Here is a 20576-nt window from a genome sequence, read left to right as displayed (position 1 = left end):
TTAGGGCATTCCATATCAAGTGCACGCTACCGGCCCGGGAGAGAAAGAGAAAGAAGGATCAGGTGAAAGGATCAGGGGGAAGGCTTCTCTCCAATGAGCCTACCCTACCGGACCACCGAATTGCTTTCGGCTTACAGCCGCCGTCGCTTGAAGATTCGGACTGCGTCACCTCCGCTGGATTGGGCAGGTCTTAGAAGCTCTACTTGGCCATTCTAAGAATGGTGATTATGCTCAATGGTCTGTTCCCGCCTCCTTCCTCTCTAAGACTAACCCACGACTTGCCAAGGCAGCCGGAGCCCGCCGGGGTGGCTCTCGGCCCAGACTCTTGGCTTTTCTCTTGGGGTGTGGTGATTTCGGTTTCAAGCTTTGCTTCAGCCTAGAGGGCCAGGAACATCGTGGCTGGAAGGCACCTCCGGGGCTCCCTGAGGAACCAGGTTCATCCCGTGAGCTCCCTTGAGGTCCGGAGGGGAAGTCATGAAACAAGGCTCCTAAACCGAACAGGAGGACCGAAGAAAACGGAGCGATCGACTTCTACTTTTGTCTTGGTTGCAAATGGGGATGGGGTGGGGGGTTGACCATGGGAATTCTCTGCCCTGGCCTGTACCTCTTAATCCAGGGATCTCCAAGCCCTTTACCAGGAATGCATTTGCAAGGGGGAAATCTGAGTCAGGAAGGGTGAACCAGACAATTGCTGGAAAGAGAATGCCACACTCCTAGCTCCTTCTTCGGGCTATTCTTCCTCCATCACTGTCTCAGGATACAGTGGGATCTAGTGGGTCTAGGGTTTGACCCATCTACTGCTATTTCCACTGGACATCCTAAAGGAGAAACTCTACCCCTGGCTTCCCAGACGGTTGGGATTTTAAAAAATAAAAAAAGAAAGAAAGAAAAAAAAAAGAACATCTTCCTCACTGCTGCCTATGGGAGACTCCTGTCCTCAGGAACTGAGGAAGAAAGACAGATGCTTTAGAGGGGAAACCTACCTGTCACCAAGTCAAAGCAGGTGGTATGAAATTTTCCCATATAAAATTCTAACCCTATGATTGCAAAAATAAGGATCGCAAAAAACAGGAGGAGGCCGATCTGCAGCAGAGGTATCATTGCCTTCATGATAGATTTCAGGACGACTTGTAAACCTGGGGAGAGACAGACAGAGAGAAGCACCACAACCCATTAGACATCAGATCAGAAAGGAGCTCACCATGATGAGCGGTGGCAGCCACCAGAAAATCAGGGGCCTCCGTGCAGGCTCGCAGGGCTTCAGGCAAAATTAAGCCAAGGGGAAGACGTGGGTGGCAGAAAAAAAATGGGGGTGGGGAGGAGGGAGGGGTTGGGGTTGGTGGTATGGGGGATGGGCAGGGGAGCACGGAGCTCGGTGAGAATGAGATGGTAAGACTGTAGCTTTGGTACAAGCTCCTTGGTCCAAACTCTCGAGCGAGGGCAGAAGGGCAGGAACTGGAAAGTGACGACTCCAATGGCCACCGAAAAAGGAACCGTCTGTCCCACTTGGGGTTCCTGCAGGGATCCTCCTTGCTGAAGAGCCCATTTGTCCCATCTTGCCTGGCCTGGCAAAGGCCAACACAATCTGAAGCTCCGTCCTCAGAGCTGCCACTTCCGGAAGCCAAGAAGTGCAAATGCCACTCCAGAGCTCCGAGGAACCAGGGCTAGGAATGACATCCAGCCCTGGGCATCTCCGTTCCAGAAAGATGAAAAATTTAGAGGTGAATTAAGAGGCAAAGCACCAAAAAAGAGTTCTGGCAATTGGGAGGAAAGATTACCAAGATCTATATATTCAGTATCCAGTCTGGCTTTTTGATTAGAAGGAATTAGGCCCTCCTGCGGCCTACGGCGTTTACATACTGCCCAAAGGAAGAAACCCCAATGAGGTGAAGGAATCGATCAGAGGAGTCCGACAGTGGGAAATACTAGATGAGCAGCCAGGCAGAATATACGGCAATGGGGTAGCCCATTGACAACGGGTCCCATTTACTGCGGTGTGGCTGTAAAAAGGCCCCTCCTTCGCCACCCCGTTTTTTTTGTGTGTGTTGGCGGGGGGGGGGGTAGCAACGCTATCTTCCTGAAGGAAGTGGCGCTGATGCAAACACTGGAGAGTCCTGCTATCTGCACCTGGAGTGGACGGGACAAAGCCCCAAAGAAGAGGCCATCGAAAATAATGTTGGGCCAGCCCCCTTCTAGGTGGGCAAAACACAAGCCAGTGGGAATTTTCCAGAGCCTTCATTTCCAAGACGGTCCCTGCAAGGGGCAGAAATAGGTCATGCCCTTCTCGGATTCAGAAAGTCCTTTCCTTTCTCTGCCGCCAGAAAGAAGTCGAACACCATGCCCTGACCCATAAAGGATTCCCTTCAAGTCCGCAAAGTCGCTCAAGCACTTTGAAAACGCCCGAACCAAGGAGCTCCCACCAAGAGTTCAAGCCTCTAACCCAGGGGCTGGAGATTATGGATGCAGTGGTGGGGAGGGGTGGTCAGGTGGGCCTGTGTGCAAGATCTGCCAGTGGAACCGGATAACACACTGTCGAGCCCCGCGAGGGCCTGCAAGGGCCCGGCCTCAGCCTGCGAGTCCCATGGGACCCAAAGCCCCAGGGTCAGGTTGGGTCGGCACAAAACCAATCCAGCCAGGCTCAAGCAGCCTCCCAGTTGTCTGCAACACCCTGTTGTGCCGGTGGCAGGGGCCAGGCCAAGCTGGAAGTGGCCTGGAACTCACTTCTGGGGCTGCTGAGGCATGTGGAAGTTGCCTCACGGGCTGCTGGGCCAACAGGGCACCTCTGCGTGCATGGCACCACTCCAGAAGGGAATTCCAGGCCACTTCTGGGTTGCCCTGTTCACATCTGCTTCAGCAGGGCTCCAGCCACCATGCCGTGGCTGCTACCAGGCCAGGCTGGGCTGGCACCGGCCCGGACCGAGACTGGCCCAGTCAAATTGGGCCCCGGGCTTCCGGCCGGCGTAAGGCTCCATCGTGCCGGGCTCTAACAGGAGGCGATTCAGAGCAGGGGAACGACACTGTACTGCGCTGGGCATTAACTAAGGACTTTGCAGGATGTTGACTCACGCACTTGGGATTCCAGACACCAGCTTTAGTGGCCGCAGAACACGAACTGCCCTCAGGGTCCGTAGGTCAAACTGAGTGCCAACTTTCGCCAAGATGCTGAAAGAAACAAACGAAAGGGAAAACGAAGATAGGTTGAGAAATGAGGGTGTCCCCTTGGCTGAGGGAGAGCAGGAGGGTGGGTGTCAGAGCCCAAAGCCTAAACCTCACAAACCAGATCAGAGCTGGGAGGGCAGGGGAGAGGGTTGGGGGTGTGGGGGGGGGGGGCAGGTCAGACATGAACCTGGTAGTGACAAGGCCCTTACCTGCCCTTCAAAACGGGGTGAGGGTTTTGAATCGTCCCTAAAAGGGATGGGGGACTCAAGAGTCAACCCAAACTGGAATTTGACCAAGTCCCTGAGAAAAAGAACCAGTTTCTAGTAGCGGCTATTGAGTGATTGGGGGAAGAGGATCTCTGATTTAAGATAATAAGAGTCACTGGTAATCGTGTTCTGGACCAAAGACCTCCGTCGTTTACTGAGCTTCATATGTGTGGGGCCCTTTGAGGCCCTGGATGTAGCTTACAGAAGACCAAGTCCAAATCTGTAGGGCAGACAAATGGAGATGACCAAACATGGATTAACAACTCCCTCTAGACTTGGCCTTTTTTTCCTCGTTTATTCTCCCAATGGTAGGGATGGAACTTTGTCGGAGGAGACGGGGGACAGCAACCCTGCTTTTCCTGGAAGAGAGAGAGAGATTAACCCCTGGTTCTCATCGTCCCCAGGGCCCGAGGCTTCCTTCCCCCTCAAATCCGCCCGGCCTCAACCCTCCGCCCCTTCAAAGTCCACCTAAAATACCACTAGCCCTCTCATTGGGCCAGTAGAAAGAGCATTGTTCTGAGACTTGGGAGTCCTGGCTTCTAATCCCAATTTCGCCTGCTGGGGCTAGGTCGTCCGTGGTCAAAGTTTCTAACCAAAGAACCTGTCGCTTCATTCTGCAAGGTGGACAGGCCCAGCAGGAGTCTTGAAAAACAGGTAGCCAACTTAGGCAGCAAAGACCGCCATGGCTACCCAGGCAACGCCCTGCAGGGCATAGTACCGATACTATGCTGCGGTCGCTTTGGCCACAAATGACTGGCAGTGATGAGAGAGTCCAGATGGCTATGCATAAACCACCAGCACTATAATCGATTCCTTCAGGCGGGTTCTTGGTCCTGAAGTCTCAGGACTGAGGCTCATTCGTTGTTCTGGATGGAAGGCTCCAAATCCCACCGCCTCCAACAAGCCCTCCCCTCACTAGTTATCGGTACCCAGAAACTTAACCCATCAGATACCTCTTGCACCTCTGTGTTTGTTTATTCATGACCATCCACCACACCTGTAAAATGCATAAATGCTTATATTCGATTGAACATTCAACTTTATTCTGATTTCCCTGCTGGTGCATATTTCTAGGTCCGTTTCCCCTGTTTGAGTGTAAGCTCCCGGTGGGCAGGGACTGTGTTCTGTGCTTTGGTTGCTCTTCCCAAGCACTTAGTGCGGCGCCTGGCATTCAGTAGGCACCATTCCCACATTAAAGACTGAGCCCATGCACTATGTAGAGCCAGGGTTAGATCCCGGGTCTCTAGACCAGGATCAAATCCATTTCACTGTACTGTCTTTTTAGCAACAACATGCAAGTTGCTAGAGAAGCAGCGTGGTCTAGTGGGTAGAGCATGGGCCTGGGAATCGGAAGGACCTGGGTTCTAATCCTGGCTCCAACACTTGTCTGCTGTGTGACCTTAGGCAAGTCACTTAACTTCTCTGTGTCTCAGTTCCCTGTCTGTAAAATGGAGATTAAGACTGTGAGCCCCATGGGCTCTGTCCAACCTGATTAACTTGTATCTACCCCAGTGCTTAGTAAGGTGCCTGGTACGTAGTAAGTGCTTAGCAAACGCCATAAAGTTGCTTAAAGGAACTCTCTTCATCCTCCACCCTGTATCCTTGAGGGCTACATAACTGGGTTCATCAATTCTGCAAAAGGGGCAGGGTTGCTAGGTTTGTCTCTGCCACAAAGCAAACCTAGGGAGGGTCAGGAACTTGGAAAGGGTGTTGGTGACTCAGAAGGTGGGTTCACTGCTCTGCGTCAGTACTGAACCAATACCTTGGCACTGTGTTACAGGGTTCATGGGTGCTTTCTGTCTTTGTCCTTTTCTCTCCGTCCCTCTCTTCCGGAAAATTGAAGTCATGCTTGCTGTCACTTCCTACAGCTCCTAGCTTCTTGTGTGCAAGATCTGGGGCATGAGCCCCAGGGTTACGCCACATTCCAATTACACTCTGATCCCACCCATACCTCTGCCGTTTCAGATGGGCAGGGATTCATCTTTGCTTCCTACCCTAAAATTGTGGCGCAGCATTGCCCTGCAGCTGTCTGGTTCCACCCCAGCAAGACCTTATTCCCAGGAAGGGGAGCTAGAGCCCTCATGCCCAGATGGGTTGGGCCTTTGGGACCCATCGAGATTCAAGGAAGGAGAAAAGCACAAGTCGCCTGATTCCCCACCCAGCCCGCGGAAAGTGGTCTTTAAATGGGGTCCATTTTAAAGGGGCCTTTCCCATGGCTAAGTTCACGTGAGTGAATTCATTTTTCCTGACTAGATTCTTTTTCTACAGTAACGAAAATGTGAATCACTGCTGAGTCACTAGGGGGATTAAAATGGTCAATGAGCAACTCCATTCCCCTCTATTTCTTTTTTATAGATGAGTCAGCAAAAGTCACAGTCTAAAAACTGAGAGGGAAAAGGAGGAAGAGCACACTCATTGAAGAGGGTGGGAGGGAGGGAACTCAGCTGAATTATTTTCATCTTAACAGACAAAAGCTAAAAAGCAGCCTGATGTTAATTCCTCTTCAAGCCAATCAACAAGGCAACCTGATTAACACACAAAGACACACAGGCCATTTGTGCAAGAGCTCTTTTGTTAGGGTAGCCTAAGCAATTTCTTCTTTCTGCCCAGTAAATGCAAAGGTTCCATCTTGCTCTTTACCAAACCTAAAATAAACCCAAAGCTACATCCCTTCCTTCACCTCAACCCCATCTGAACCACAGCTGGTCTCTGATCTCTTCTCCATCTTGGGAACAGAGCTGGAGGAAACTCCAACTTGGGGAGCAGGGAAGAGAGAAAGGAGAGTGGGACGCACATCTAAACAAAAGGGGTGGGAGAGAACCTTGGGCAATTTGGCCTGTTAACGTTAACACTGACATCTCTTGTACCAACGATGCATCAAAGGAAAGCATGCTGGGGAGGAATCAATGACCCGGGATTTTCCTGCGCCTGGGCCTCTGTTTCATCTGTCATGTTGCCGTACATCCTTCTTCGACAGAGGACCATCCCTAAAACCCCAGTGCCAATGAAACGTGACATTTCTGGGAACAGTTAAGAAAACAAAAATCTAAGCGAGTTGCCAAAACGTGTCCATCCGAAGCAGTATTCCGTCTCAACAGTCTCTCCTAGGAACTCTTGGAGGAACACTGTGATGATTGCTTTCCTTTTGATTGATGGCATTTATTGAACATGTCCAGTCTGCAAAGCACCCTGCTGAGCTTTTGGAAGAGTACAACAGAGGTGGTACAAATGTACAAAGGAGCTTACAATCTAGCGGGACTCAGTGGGTCAGGGACTTGAGCGCTCAACTGCAGAACATTGTGCAGGCCAAAAATACCAGTAGGATTCAGAGGGCTTTGGATGAAATCTTGGACAAGGAGTAAATAATGGATTACTAGATGGAAAGCATTAGAGAGGGAAGAGTTTGAGATGTTAGCAGCCATCAAATGGTTCCTTGAGGCATCGGAAGCAGACTCCTGGGCTGGAAGGACCATTTTTCTGCTCCAGTGATGACCCTACATATGGTCTTATATCCTTTCATTCATCCTCCTAACAACCCGAATAGGTGCCGCTAATACATTTTGGACTTATCCTCCATGAATTTACCCAAACCCTTCCTGGGCCTTCTCATTTTTCTATCTATCCCAACACCCATAACGTTTTCCTTTAAATGCTCATTTTGTATCTGTTGTCCACGAATTTATCCAAGCCCTCCTGGAATCTATTGAGATTTTCTTCATTCACAACTCCCCGTGGCAGGTTATCACCCCCCGGGGAAAGAAATGTTGGTCTTAAATCTACCACCATCAAGCTCAACAGTGCCCCCTCTTCCTCCTGGTGTGGTGAGATGTGGGGAACATCAATCCTGTGTTAGTCCTGTCTGCCCCCTTCAAGATTTTGTCGATTTCGATCCCGCCTCCTCTTGGACCAACAGCACTGTGCGAGACCGGCATGGATTTTCAGCTTCTGTTGTGCTACGGGACAGCTAATGAAACCCCTTGAAAGTCTCACTTTTCAGTCAGAATGGTGGGAGCTGCCCTGGCCGCTGCGGTCAGGGCAGCGGGAAGCTCGCAGCAACGAGAGGAGAGATGGCAGAGCTGACCTTCCCCTCTGTGACCCCCATCATCGCCACTCCGTCTGCCACGGTTGCCTGTGCCACAGCTGCCGCTTCCGCAGTCCGCTCCCGAGGGACCTCTGATGGAGGGACCGCATGCGGGGCGGCTGCATTGTGCCAAAAATCTCCGGGAATCAGCCTGCGTCAGCTAAACAACACTGGTGGGGGTGGTGGCAGCAGCAGCATCTCTGGCTTCTGCTCCTGGCAGACTGCAGCCACGGAGGCAGCTGTGGGGGAAGGGACTGCTTCTCTCTCCGCTGCTGTCCTGGCAGGCGGTCCTGAGAGGAAGAGCATCAGAGTGAGTGATGCTGTGTCTGGTTGTGTGAGTTTGTAGCCTGTGCCTCCCTTTCCTCTCTTCCTTTCTCCTTCCTTCCTTCCTTCTCTCTATGTTCCTCTGTCTGGGTGTGTCTCTCCCTCTGTATGTCTGTCATTTCCTTGCTTGTGTGGGTCTCAGAGATAAAGAGACAGAATGTCTATCTCCATACGGGTGTCTGTCTCTGGGCTTGTGCCCCTCTGCCTCGGTGTGCTTCTTTATCGTGTGTTTGTGCTTCTCTTCTTGTTTCTCTTTTGATCTTCTCCTGCCTTTTTACTCCCTCCTTCGAAGGCTCCACCTTCTGAAGACCCCATCCTTTGTCCCACCAAGTTCTGGAAAATATGGAGACCATAACCCCTCAGCCAGCATCTTTTCAGATTGAAGATTACTAATCTATTCAGTCTATCCTTGGGGAGAAGCTGGCTCCCTCCGCCAGATCACCTGAGTTGTCCTTCTTTGTACTTTTCCTATCTTTGTTAGAGCCTTCCAAAGATGAGGGGACAGAATTAAATCAAGTTTTCTACGATTTTATATAGTATCTGCATAGGTGCCAACTTCAGGGGGGCAAGTGGGTAGGTCTCCCCCTGCCCTCCGAATGGAATCTGTGGAGTATAATAGTATACTATTATTAAATAATTATTAGTAAATAATATTTGTCAAGTGCTTACTATAGGCCAGTCAATGCATTAAGTGCTGGGGTAGATACAGGATAATCAGGTCCCACATGCGGCTCACAGTCTAAGTAAGAGGGAGAACAAATATTGAATCCCCATTCTGCAGACGAGGGAACTGGGGCCCAGTGAAGTCGAGTGACTTGCCCAAGGTCACACAGCAGGCACCTGGTGGAGCCGGGATTAGAACCCAGGTCCTGTGACTCCCAGGCCCGTGCTCTTTCTGCTCGACCATGCTGCTTCCCCCTAAATTACAAGTTTCACCCTCACTCTGCATTAGGTGGTGGAAACAGCCTTAGCTAACTCACCCCACTCCTTGGAGCTGGATGCGGACCGATCGGAAATGAAACTTCAAGATGGTGGCTCCAACTGCTCCCCGATGGTAGGCCGTGACAGGCCCAGGTCCTCGCCTTTCCTCATTCCAACTGGTGTCAGGATTTCCCCAAACCCGGATACAGCAGTGGGGCTTCCCCTAACCCCAGTTGGGGGTAGGATCACCACACTTTAACTCCCTCTTTAAATCCCCCAGTTCCCCTGCCTCCACCGTCTCTTGTCCCCAGTGATCTTTCCATTGAGAAGCAGTGTGGCTTACTGGAAAGAGCATGGGCTTGGGAGTCAGAGGTCATGGGATCTAATCCCGACTCTGCCACTTGTCAGCTGTGTGACTTTGGGCAAGTCACAACTTCTCTGTGCCTCAGTTTCCTTATCTGGAAAATGGGGATTAAGACAGAGTCCCACATGGGACAACCTGATTAACTTGTATCTATTCCAGCACCTAGAACAGTGCTTGGCACAAAGTAAGCGCTTAACAAATACCATAATTATTATTATTATTAACTTTGTTGACAAAATTGAAAGCATGAGGCATGAACTTCCCCAAATTCCTTCTTCCCCAAGATCCACGCTCTCTTTGCAATTGGCTCTCAAAGGGAGATCACCCACCTGCTTTCAAAATCTATTTCCTTCACCTGTGTTTCTAAGCCCCCCACCCCATCTTCCCACCTCCTAACACTTGCGCCCACTCCTCTTCCCTTTCTGTCATCTTCAACCACTCACTCTCCAATGGCTCCTTCCCCTCTGCTTTCCAGCAAAACCACGCTTCCCTGGTTATCCAAAACCCCTCTCTTGATCCCACTGCACCCTCCAACTTTCAGTCCATCTCACTCCCCTCATTCCTGGCCAAGCTCCTCAAACAGGTCATTTACACCCAACAGCCTCCCCTCTCCTCCGTTTCTTTCCTTGACCCCTTGCGATCCGACTTCCGCAACCTCCGCCCATCGAAAGATGCTCTCTCCAAGGTCACCACTGACCTCCTCCTTGTCAAATCCAATGGCCTCTACTCTATCTTAATTTTCCTAGACCTCTCGGCAGCCTTTGACCCTGTGGATCACCCTTTCTCCTGGCAACATTATTAAGTCTTGGTTTCTCAGACACATCCCTCTCCTGATTCTTCTAATTCACTGACCGCTCCTTCTCAGTCTCTTTCGCTGGCTCCTCCTCTGCCTCCCATACCCTAACTGTGTAGAAGTCTCTCAAGAATTGGTTAGGAGTCCCCCTCTAGTCTCCATCTACACCCACTCCCCTGGGGAGCTCATTCGCTCCCACAGCTTCAAACTATCCTTTCTACACCAATGAGTCCCAAATCTACCTCTCCAGCCCTGGCCCCTCTCTTTCTCTGCAGACTCACATTTCCTCCTGCCTTCAAAACATCTCTACTTGGCCGTCACTGGCACCTCAAGCTCAAATGTCCAAAACCCTCTCCTCTCCACAACTTTCCCATCACCATAGACAGCACCTCCATCCTCCCTGTCTCACAATCCCAAAACCTGGGCGGTATAAATGAATTGATCAATGATCAATCAATCAATGATGATGTGCTTGGAACACTGTGCTAAGTGCTTCATAGAGTCCACAATGAGCTTACACTCTAGAGGAGGAAACAGCCCACTGTTGGTTAGGGACTGTCTCTATATGTTGCCAACTTGTACTTCCCAAGCGCTTAGTACAGTGCTTTACACACAGTAAGCGCTCAATATGACTGATTTATTGATAAGTGCTGTGGAGCTGAATACCAAGTGGTTCGATCCCTCTCTGTCTTTCAAACTGCATATTCTGTCAGTCACCACATCCCTTTGGCTCTTTCTTCACAACATCTACAGAATCCACTCCTTTCTCTCCACCCAAACTGCCGCCATGCTGATCCAAGCCCTTATCATATCCCATCTCAAATATCACATCAGCCTCCTCTCTGACCTCCCTGCCTTCAGTCTCTGCCATCCATACTTCGCTCTGCCGCCGGATCATTTTTCTAAAACACTGTGTTGCAGACATCTTCTCACTCCCCCCAAACCTCCAATGGCTGCCCACTCTTCTCTGCATCAAGCAGAAACTCCTGATCATTGGCTTTAAGACAATCAGCTCTCTCCTTCCTCCTTAGCCACTCTTTTCTCCTACTACATCCCAGCTTGCACTCTTCTTTTCTTCCAAGCCAAGTTATTCACTGTGCCTCCTTCTCAGCTCTCTCACCATAAACTTCTTGCTCATGGTCTCCCTCCTGATTGGAGCTCCTTCCCCTTTACCATCCAACAGAACCCTGCTCTCCCCATCTACAAAGCCCTTCTAAAATCATATCTCCTCCAGGAGGCCTTCCCTGATTAATTGCTCATCTTCCCATTCAACTTTCCATCCTCCCTGAGGGCTTTTGCACCTTCTCCAGGGAAAAGGCAAGGGCTTCGAGCTCCCTCCCACACCCTTGACCGTTTTCCTTTTGGTCTCCCTTTCTGTCTCTGCCTCCCTGGATCTCTGTCTTACCTCCTCTCTCCCACCAGAGCTCCCTGGAAACCTTGCCCCAGTTTCGCCCCATGTTCAAAATAAACTATCGTGCCACGGTTTGGCATTGTGGTAAAACCCGGAATTCCCATTTTCTTTGAATTCCCATCCTGAAGAGGCTCCAGGTGTCAAACCACAGACCGTGACCAGACGGCAATCCAGAATAGGGATGGCTCAGTTCAAAGCCCAACATTTAAGCAGCGTGGCCTTAGTGGAAAGAGCATGGGCCTGGGAGTCAGAAGGACCTGGGTTCTCATCCCAGCTCCACTTGTCTGCTGTGTGGCCTTGGGTAAGTCACTTCACTTCTCTGTGCCTCAGGTACCTTGCCTGTAAAATGGGGATTAATAATAATAATAATGGCATTTATTAAGCGCTTACTACATGCAAAGCACTGTTCTAAGCTCTGGGGAGGTTACAAGGTGATCAGGTTGTCTCACGTGGGGCTCACAGTCTTAATCCCCATTTTACAGATGAGGTAACAGGCACAGAGAAGTTAAGTAACTTGCCCAAAGTCACACAGCTGACAAGTGGCGGAGCAGGGATTTGAATGCATGACCTCTGACTCCAAAGCCTGTGCTCTTTCCACTGAGCCACGCAGCTTCCCAATTAAGACCGATTAAGACCGTGAGCCCCATGTGGGACAGGGACTGTTAGACCTACCAGGTGGGGAGCAGCCAGGACTGGAGCTGTCATCTTGCAGTTCCATTTCCCACTGGTCCCCATCCAGCTCCAAGGGATAGGATGAGCTAGCTAAGGCTGTTTCCACTTCAGGAACTGCCCTCCTAGCATCTTTGGAAGTTTAGGGTCAACTCCTCAATCACAGGAACATTAGCATTTATTTCTGTTGTAAGCAGTGTAGCCCAGTGGAGCGAGCATGGGCCTGGGAGTCAGAAGGACCTGGGTTCTAATCCTAGCCCCGCCACTTGTCTGCTGTGTGACCTTCATTCCTCCTTTGCCTCAATTTCCTCAACTGTAAAATGGGGAAACCTGTTCTCCCTCCTAGACTGTGAGCCCCATGTGGGATGGGGTCTTTGTCCGACCTAATTTGTACCTACCTCAGTGCTTAGAACAGTGTTTGACACATAGTAAGTGCTTAACAAATACCAAACCCAAGCACCTAGAACCACCCTCTCCCCACAGTAGGCACCAATAAATACCGTTGTTGACTAATTTTTTTTCCACAGCACCTGAGCTATGTTGCCTCCTCTCTTAGCACCTCTTCACAGTGGGCACTCAATAAATACTTAATGATAGCAGACTTGAGAAAGAAGCCAGAGCTAATCAACAGTATTTACTGAGTGCTTACTGTGTGCCAAGCACTGTTCTAACTGCTTGGAAAAGGACAACAGAGTTGGTAGAGGCGACCTCTGCCCACAAGGAGTGTCAGTCTACGGGGAGAGATGGACATTAAAATAGATTAGGGGTGAGGGAAATAGAGGATACGGACATGTACATAACTGCTGTGGGGCTGGGATGACTATCAAAGAGCTTGGGGGCAAACAGCCAAGTTCAATGTCAATACAGATGGGAGATGGGGAAATGAGGGCTCCTCTAGTCCACGTCCTGCCTCTGGCCTGGAATGCCCTTCCCATTCATATTCGACAATCAGTCGCTCTCCCCTCCGTCAGAGGCATGCCTCCCCCAAGAGGCCTTCCCTATGCCCTCCTTTCCTCTTCTCCCACTCCCTTCTGTCCCCCTGACTTGCTCCCTCTTTTCATCCCCCGCCACCCCCCCCAGTCCCCCAGTACTCAACGTCCATATCCGTAATTTATTTCTATTATTATCTGTCTCCCTCTCCAAACTGGAAGCTTGCTGTGGGTAGGGAATGTGTCTATCGTGCTCTCCCAAGCGCTTAGTACAGTGCTCAGTAAGCACTCAATAAATACGACTGACTGGAGGATGCGATTTTTAGAAGGGCTTTGATGGTGGGGAGAATGGTGGACTGTCAGGTATGAAGAGAGTGGGGTGAGTTCCAGGCCCAAGGGAGAACATGTGCAAGGCGGTCAATGGTGAGACAGAGGAGATTGAGACTACTCAGAGTAGGCTGCGGTTAGAGGAGCAGTAGGTTATAGTAATGAGATCCAGTGAGCCAAGCTAGACTCCCTTCTATCCTGCGGTTATACTAGAAGTGGCACAGCTGTCCTACTTAGCATTTACCTCAGTACCCCACCCACTACAAACAACAATGAAGAGGGGTTGGGGGGGGGAGGGTGCAAAAAAAACCCTAGTGACCTCAGTTTGGGTTCAACAGCCTGAAAAGGGAACAGCTTCAGCCTTAAGAGCAATTTTTCAGAATCCTCCCTGGTGAGTTGAACTTGGATGAATTAGCATCGTGGAGGAATCCTGCATAGTTCATTTCCTCACCATTGCACAGGTAGAATCAGCAGGTTCTGTGCCTAAACTGCTTCAGACCCCAGGAGGTGACCTCACACCTGAAAGTGCCAGGAACAGCTTTATTCCACTTTAAAGTTCTGGTCCAGACCCTGCCAGCGCCATCTGACTCCGAAGGCTTTATCTCTGCGCTTTTTAAAATTCCCCATAGTATTGCAGCTGCTCTTTACCTCGTGCATTTAGCTAACCCCTTTCTCTTAAAGCTCTCATTCCATTCGGGACAGCTCTCCTTTCTTTTCCCTCTCTTGCCTGTGAGAATTCAACATCAAAACTCAAGGGATTTTTAACCCCCCAAATGGAGGAATTATATAAAAAAAAACCCCAAACCACCCTTCTCCTTTGCCCTTGAATAAAAGAACTCCCTTTTAGGATGCCTCTGATAACCTTGCATTAAATTGCAGGCCTCCAGTGGCTAGGGACCATGCATTTTGGATTAACTACTGCATAGAACCTAGTAAAGTGGAAATCCAATATTATTTGATGGACTCTCAAGAGCTCCCTGTGCTTTACAGATACAACTTCATTCATCCACTAAGCAGCCTTGGGGAGCAAGCAGGGGGATGAATTGAAGCACTAGGAGAGGGAAGGACAGGGAACTGAATTTGGATTTATTCTGTAGAGGCAGTGAATTGGTCGAAACCAGTTACTCCCAAACTTTCTCTGCCAAAGACTACTTTCATATTTGACTAAAATTCCATAGTTCCTGTCACTGATTACTCAAAAATCTCCAGTGGCTACCAATCAACCTACGCATCAGGCAGAAACTCCTCACCCCCTCCTACCTCACCTCCCTTCTCTCCTTCTACAGACCAGCCCGCACCCTCCGCTCCTCTGCCGCTAATCTCCTCACCGTGTCTCGTTCTCACCTGTCCCACCGTCGACCCCCGGCCTATGTCATCCCCCTGGCCTCGAATGCCCTCTCTCCCCACATCTGCCAAGCTAGCTCTCTTCCTCCCTTCAAGGCCCTACTGAGAGCTCACCTCCTCCAGGAGGCCTTCCCAGACTGAGCCCCCTCCTTCCTCTCCCCCTCCTCATCCTTCCTGCCTTACCTCCTTCCCTTCCCCACAGCACCTGTATATATGTATGTTTGTACATATTTATTACTCTATTTATTTTACTTGTACATATCTATTCTATTTATTTTATTTTGTTAATATGTTTGGTTTTGTTCTCTGTCTCCCCCTTCTAGACTGTGAGCCCACTGTTGGGTAGGGACTGTCTCTATATGTTGCCAACTTGTACTTCCCAAGCGCTTAGTACAGTGCTCTGCACACAGTAAGCGCTTAATAAATACGATTGATTACGCCCAAGCCTTTTTTTTTTGGTCCCCACTGCAACAACTAAGCACCTGGCTTGGCTTGCCCTCACAGGAACTGCAGGAGTTTAATCCTTCCAAGTATCATGAAGCCAGCTTCCTCAGTCGAAAGGATCCTTAGACCTGAAAGGAAAGTCTCTGGAGTCCCCCTCTTTGAATCTTGCACGGGTGGATGTCTGCAAGGTGCGGGTATGCCCACGATCCTAGACTGGACTATCAATCAATCGATGGTATTTACTAAGCGCTGACTGTGTGCACAGCACTGTACTGAGTGCTTGGGAGTGTAGAATGCAACAGAGTTGGTAGGCACAGTCCTTACCCACAAGGTGCTTACAGTCCACAGGAGGAGACGGACATTAAAATAAATTATGGATATGCATAATTATGGCTGTGGGACTGAGGTGAACTCTGCACACAGTAAGCGCTCAATAAATACAATTGAATGAAGAGTTAAGTGCTTAGGAGGTACAGCTTCAAACGCATAAGTGATGAAGAAGGGAGAAGGGGTGGAAGAAATGAGGGTTTAGTTAGGGAGGACCTCTTGGGAAGAGATGTGATTTCATTTTTTTAAAAAAAATGTATATGTGACTATAAATTTTCAGTGGCATCTTTGATGCCCAGTGATGGCCTTGATATTTTTTTAAAAGTATTTGTTAAGCGCTTTCTATGTACCAGGCACTGTACTAATCAGGTTGGAAACAGTCTACGTCCCATATGGAGCTCATGGTCTTAATCCTCATTTTACAGAGAGGTAAATGAGGCACAAAGGAGTGAAGTGACTTGCCCAAGGTCACACAGCAGATGAGTGGTGGAGCCAGGATTAGAACCCAGGTCTCCGACGCCCAGGCCCGTGCTCTTTTCCACTAGGCCACGCGGATTCACGACGTCACCTCTCCACCTCTCCCAGCTCCTCCTTCACCCTCTCCAACTGGAGGCGGAGAGTTGGGGCCTCCGCCTCCAGATGGCACCTCGGTTTTCCCTCGCCTCTCATCCTAAGCTGGGGGTTTCTTTCCTCTTCCAAAAAATCCTGGACTCCAACCAGAAGGTATCATTACCCTCTCCCTTCTCAATCCCTGAACACTCCATCTCCCAGAAATACCTTCTGTTCCTAAGGGGCGGGGGTCCCCTCTGCATGAGTCCCAGATGACCCCTGAATGCACGTTGGAAAAACCATACAAAACCATGCTGCTGCCTCAATTGGAGCCCACTGGAGTTACCGTTCTTCTAGCCCCCACCAACCTGCCCTACACGATCCCACTCGCTCGCCTCCTACTTCCATCGTAGGGTGGGCTGCGGTGTCTCACTCCTAGATCTAGGATGCTCTGACCTAGAAACGTCTCTCTCCCAGGGCCTTTCACTTGCTGAGAAACAAGTGAGAGGAGGAGTGATTCTAGAGTGAGATCCCTGGTTGCAGGCTTGAAACAGGATCCTCAATTTTTCTAGGTTCCTTGAGTGCTGCTCTCCAAACACTACAATAATACTAATTATTATTATTATTATTGTTGTACTTAAGTGCTTACTATGTGCCAAGCACTATTCTAAGCGCTGGGGTAGATACAAGCTAACCAGGTTGGACAAGGTCCCTGTCCGCGAGGGGACGCACACTTAATCCCCATTTTACAGATGAGGTAACTGAGGCCCAATGAAGTGAAATGACTCATCCAAGGTCACACAGAAGACATATGGTGGAGCCACGATTAGAACCCAGGTCCTTCAGACTCCCAGGTCTGTCTCTATTCACTAAGCCACGCTGTGGGAGTCTGGAGAGAGCAGGGGTTCCGTCACTTGCCTGTTGAGTGATCTTGGGCCAGTCACTGAACCTCTCTGTGCCTCAGTTACCTCACCTGTAAAATGGGGATGAAATACGTGCTCTCCCTGCCCCTTAGACTGGGAGCCCCCGTGTGGGACAGGAACTTCATCTGACCTGATTATCTTGTATCTATCCAAGTGCTTTAGTACAGTTCTTGGCACATAGTAAGTGCTTAAATATAATAATAATAATTATTATTATTTTAAACTCAGAGGCTTGATCATTTAAAAAGTGGGGTAAACTGGAGTAGGTTCCAATAATAACAATGGCTCTTGTTAAGTGCTTATGTGCCAAGCACTGTACAAAGCGCTGGGGTAGAGACAAGATAATCAGGTTGGACACAGTCCCTGTCCCACTCGGGGCTCGCAGTTTAAAAGGGAAGGAGAACAGGTACTGAATCCCCATTTGATAGGTGAGGAAATTGAGACACAGGGAAGTTAAGGGACTTGCCCAAGGTCACACAGCAGGCATGTGGTAGAGCCGGATTTAAAAATAAAAAGACGGTATTTGTTAAACGCTCATTATGTTCCAGGCACTGTACTAAGCGCTGGGGTGGATACAAGCAAATCGAGTTGGACACAGTCCCTGCCCCCTGTGGGGCTCACAGTCTCACTCCCCATTTTACGGATGAAGTAACTGAGGCCCAGAGAAGTGAAATGACTCACCCCAGGTCACCCAGCAGATAAGTGTCGGAGTCGGGATTAGAACCCATGTCCTTCTGACTCCCAGGCCCGTGCTCTACCCACAACGCCAATAACCCAGGTCCTCCAACTTCCAGGCACGAGCTCTTTCCACCAGACTATGCTGCTTCTCAGCGTAAGACTCACCCTAACCCCGCTCAGATAATGTTGCTTCACAGCCCTGTGGAAGTAGCCAGATTTGATGAATGGCCACCCCGGCTTCTTCCTGTCCCTTTGACCAATCAATGGCATTCACTGAGCACTTATTATGTGCAGAACACTGTACTAAGCACTTGGGAAGAGTACAATATATTATTATAACAGACTAATTCCCTGCCCACAAGGAGCTTACAGTCTAGAAGGGGAGGCAGACATTAATATAAATTTAAAAAATACAAGTATGAACCCATGGGACTGAAGGTGGGGTAAATAAAGGGAAGATCTGGTTCCCCATAAACCCTTTGGGTTCAGTTCAGAGCCAGGCTTTTCTGGGGTTCCTCTTAAAGGGTCTGGAGTCAGCCAAGGGGAGAATGAGCTGATTCTCAACTGTCCCCAAGAGTGTGGGTTCGTGTTTCCTCAGAACCAGAGAAACTTCGGCAGGAGAGGAATGAAGGAAGAGTGTTCCTGGACTGATTTGCCCCACCCCCGACCCCCCAAGAACCGGACAGGCAGGATTTAACAGTCGGTCTCTAGCTCTGCAAACAAAGATGGGACTTTGGTTACCACACCAGCGATTGCTTGAAAATGACTTAGCAAGCCTCCATCCTAAACACTCCCAACCAAGAGCGGAGTGGGGAACGTGCACTTCATGACAGGAAGATAGCGGGTTTAGGAAAAATTCAATCTCCAAAGTTCTTTCTTTCTTTCCACGAAACTGCCTCTTTCACCCCGTTCCAATCAGATACGTATTGCACACAACACCTACTTCCAAGAAATAACAATAATAATCATGATGATGACATTTGATAAGTGCTTACAGTACCAACCACTGTAGTAAGCACTAGGGTAGACATGAGATAATCAGATTGGTCACAGTCCCTGTCCCACATGGGGCTCACAGTCTAAGTGGGAGGGAGAACAGGTGGTATCGAGCCCCTACTTTGCAGTTGGGGAAACTGAGGCACACTGAGGCAAATGGCAGAGTCAGGTTAGAACCCAGGTCCTCTGACTCCCTCTAGGTCATGCTACAATCTCAAAGAGATAAAGATTTGGCCCCAAAATTCTCTCATTCATTCCTACAACATCCATGGGGCAACAAATGGAAAGTATGGATCGCCCTCCCCATTCCACCTGTGGGGAAACTGAGGCATATGGTGGGAAAGGGAATGCTCCTTTTCATGAGAGAAAGGGGAAAGCTCAGCCAGCTCTGAACCACATTGGGAAGAAGCACTTGATTTTGTAACTCTATAACCAGGCAGACAGTCCCAAACCTGTCTTGGTGGAGAACTGCCAGGCCTCAGCCCACCTGGGGACAGGTACAATGGAGAAAAATCAAAGAAGAGCTGACATGCCTCCTGCTGGCTCCCGCTATTTTTAATAACAAGATTAGCAATGCAGCTTCCTAGGCTGTTGGATGCCTTTAAATAATATCATCAGGTGGATATTTATAGAAGTCCTTATGTGAAAAGAGCCTATTCTGAGAAAGCCGTAAGTGTGATGCAGTCTTCACCACCCTGGGAAGGAAAGTGGCAGAGAGCAATGAAAAGGAGGACAGAATGAAGGCAGACAGAAAAAGCAAGGCAATCTCCCTATTTAGTACCTAGACAGCTCTTACAGGGCTCTGGGAAAAGAATCCCACATCTCCAGCAAATTCTCTGCCACTCTAAATCGGAAAAGAGGTTGATTAGATAAGGGGTGGGGGTGGGAAGAGGTTGGGGAGGGGTGCAGTTCGTGGAGTTCTTTGAAGTTCGTCCTTTGCCATTTTAATTCTATCTGCAATTGGGTGCTACTGGAGGCTTCTGGGAAAGAGAGTGACACGATCGATTCATCGCAATCACCCCAGGAGAAAAGGATTATTTCTCCTGGGTGAAGGGGAGACTGGAGAATAATAATGAATAATTATGGTATTTGTTAAGTGCTTACTATGTGCCAAGCATTCATTCATTCAATCGTATTTATTGAGTGCTTACTGTGTGCGGGTGGCCGGGGGAGGATTGACAGAGGAGTCGATGGCTCCTTACTTGTGTGTGATCTGGGACTTCAGTGGTAGCGTTGACAGTGATGGGGAAGTTGGGAAGAGGGAAGTTTGGCGGAGAGGTAATAAGCTCAGTTTCAAATCTGACAACCTTTACGCGGTGATGCGACAGCCAAGTGGAAAGAAATCAGGGCCAGAGAAAACGGGAGATGTAATTCCGTGAATCACCCACATTCAGCTGGGGGTAGGGACTCAGTGAGCACTGAAACCGTGCAAGCAGATGAGCCCTCCGAGAGCATGAGTCAAGAGTGAGAAGAGCAGAGAGGAAAGGAATGAACCTGCAGGGAGGCCCACGATTAATGGAGAAGAGGAGCCAGCAGGGGAGACCGAGAAACGGCCATCGATAAAGTATGAAGAACCAGGAAGGCAAAGTCAGGAAGTCTCAGGGAGAAGAGGATGGCCTCCAGGGTTGAAGAAGCAAAGCTGTCCAAGAGAATGAGAACAGAGAAGAGGCTTGTGGAGATGTCACAGAACAAATGAGGGATGGAAGCAAAATCCAGATTGCAGAGCATTAAGGACAAACTTGGTGAAGGGGAAATGAAGGAAGCATCTGTAGAGAGAATTCTCAGTCGAGCGAGCAATAGTACTGCTTGAGCACTTACTGTGTGCAGAGCACTGTACCAAGAGCTTGGGGGAGTACAATATAACAATGAACAGACACATTCCCTGCCCACAACGAGTTTACAGTCTAGAAGAGCTGAACCATGAACGGGTAAATGAAGAGTATGGCCTGAGCCTCCTGCCACTGAGGCTGGATTTCATGACCGCAGGTTCCTCCCCTTATCTCAGAGGTTGAGGCCTGAGCCTGAGGGAGCTCCCCCTCACAAGGAGCAGAGGGCAGGTAGAGGAACAGAA

At 49.5% G+C, this 20576-nt stretch overlaps 1 protein-coding gene across 1 annotated transcript in view; it reads right to left on the bottom strand.

Annotated features, from left to right (window-relative positions):
* Positions 1–20576, bottom strand: part of CACNA1A (calcium voltage-gated channel subunit alpha1 A) — a 191293-nt gene that overhangs the window by 109401 nt on the left and 61316 nt on the right. Inside the window, 2 exon segments of the mRNA XM_038771461.1 lie at positions 984–1136; positions 3071–3162. Coding sequence (XP_038627389.1) covers positions 984–1136; positions 3071–3162 — 245 coding nt within the window.

This window comes from Tachyglossus aculeatus, chromosome X2 (assembly GCF_015852505.1).
Source record: "Tachyglossus aculeatus isolate mTacAcu1 chromosome X2, mTacAcu1.pri, whole genome shotgun sequence".
NCBI classification, from domain to species: domain Eukaryota; kingdom Metazoa; phylum Chordata; class Mammalia; order Monotremata; family Tachyglossidae; genus Tachyglossus; species Tachyglossus aculeatus.
The sequence above is the reverse complement of the archived record's forward strand: the minus strand, read 5'-3'. Positions and strand labels throughout refer to the sequence as shown.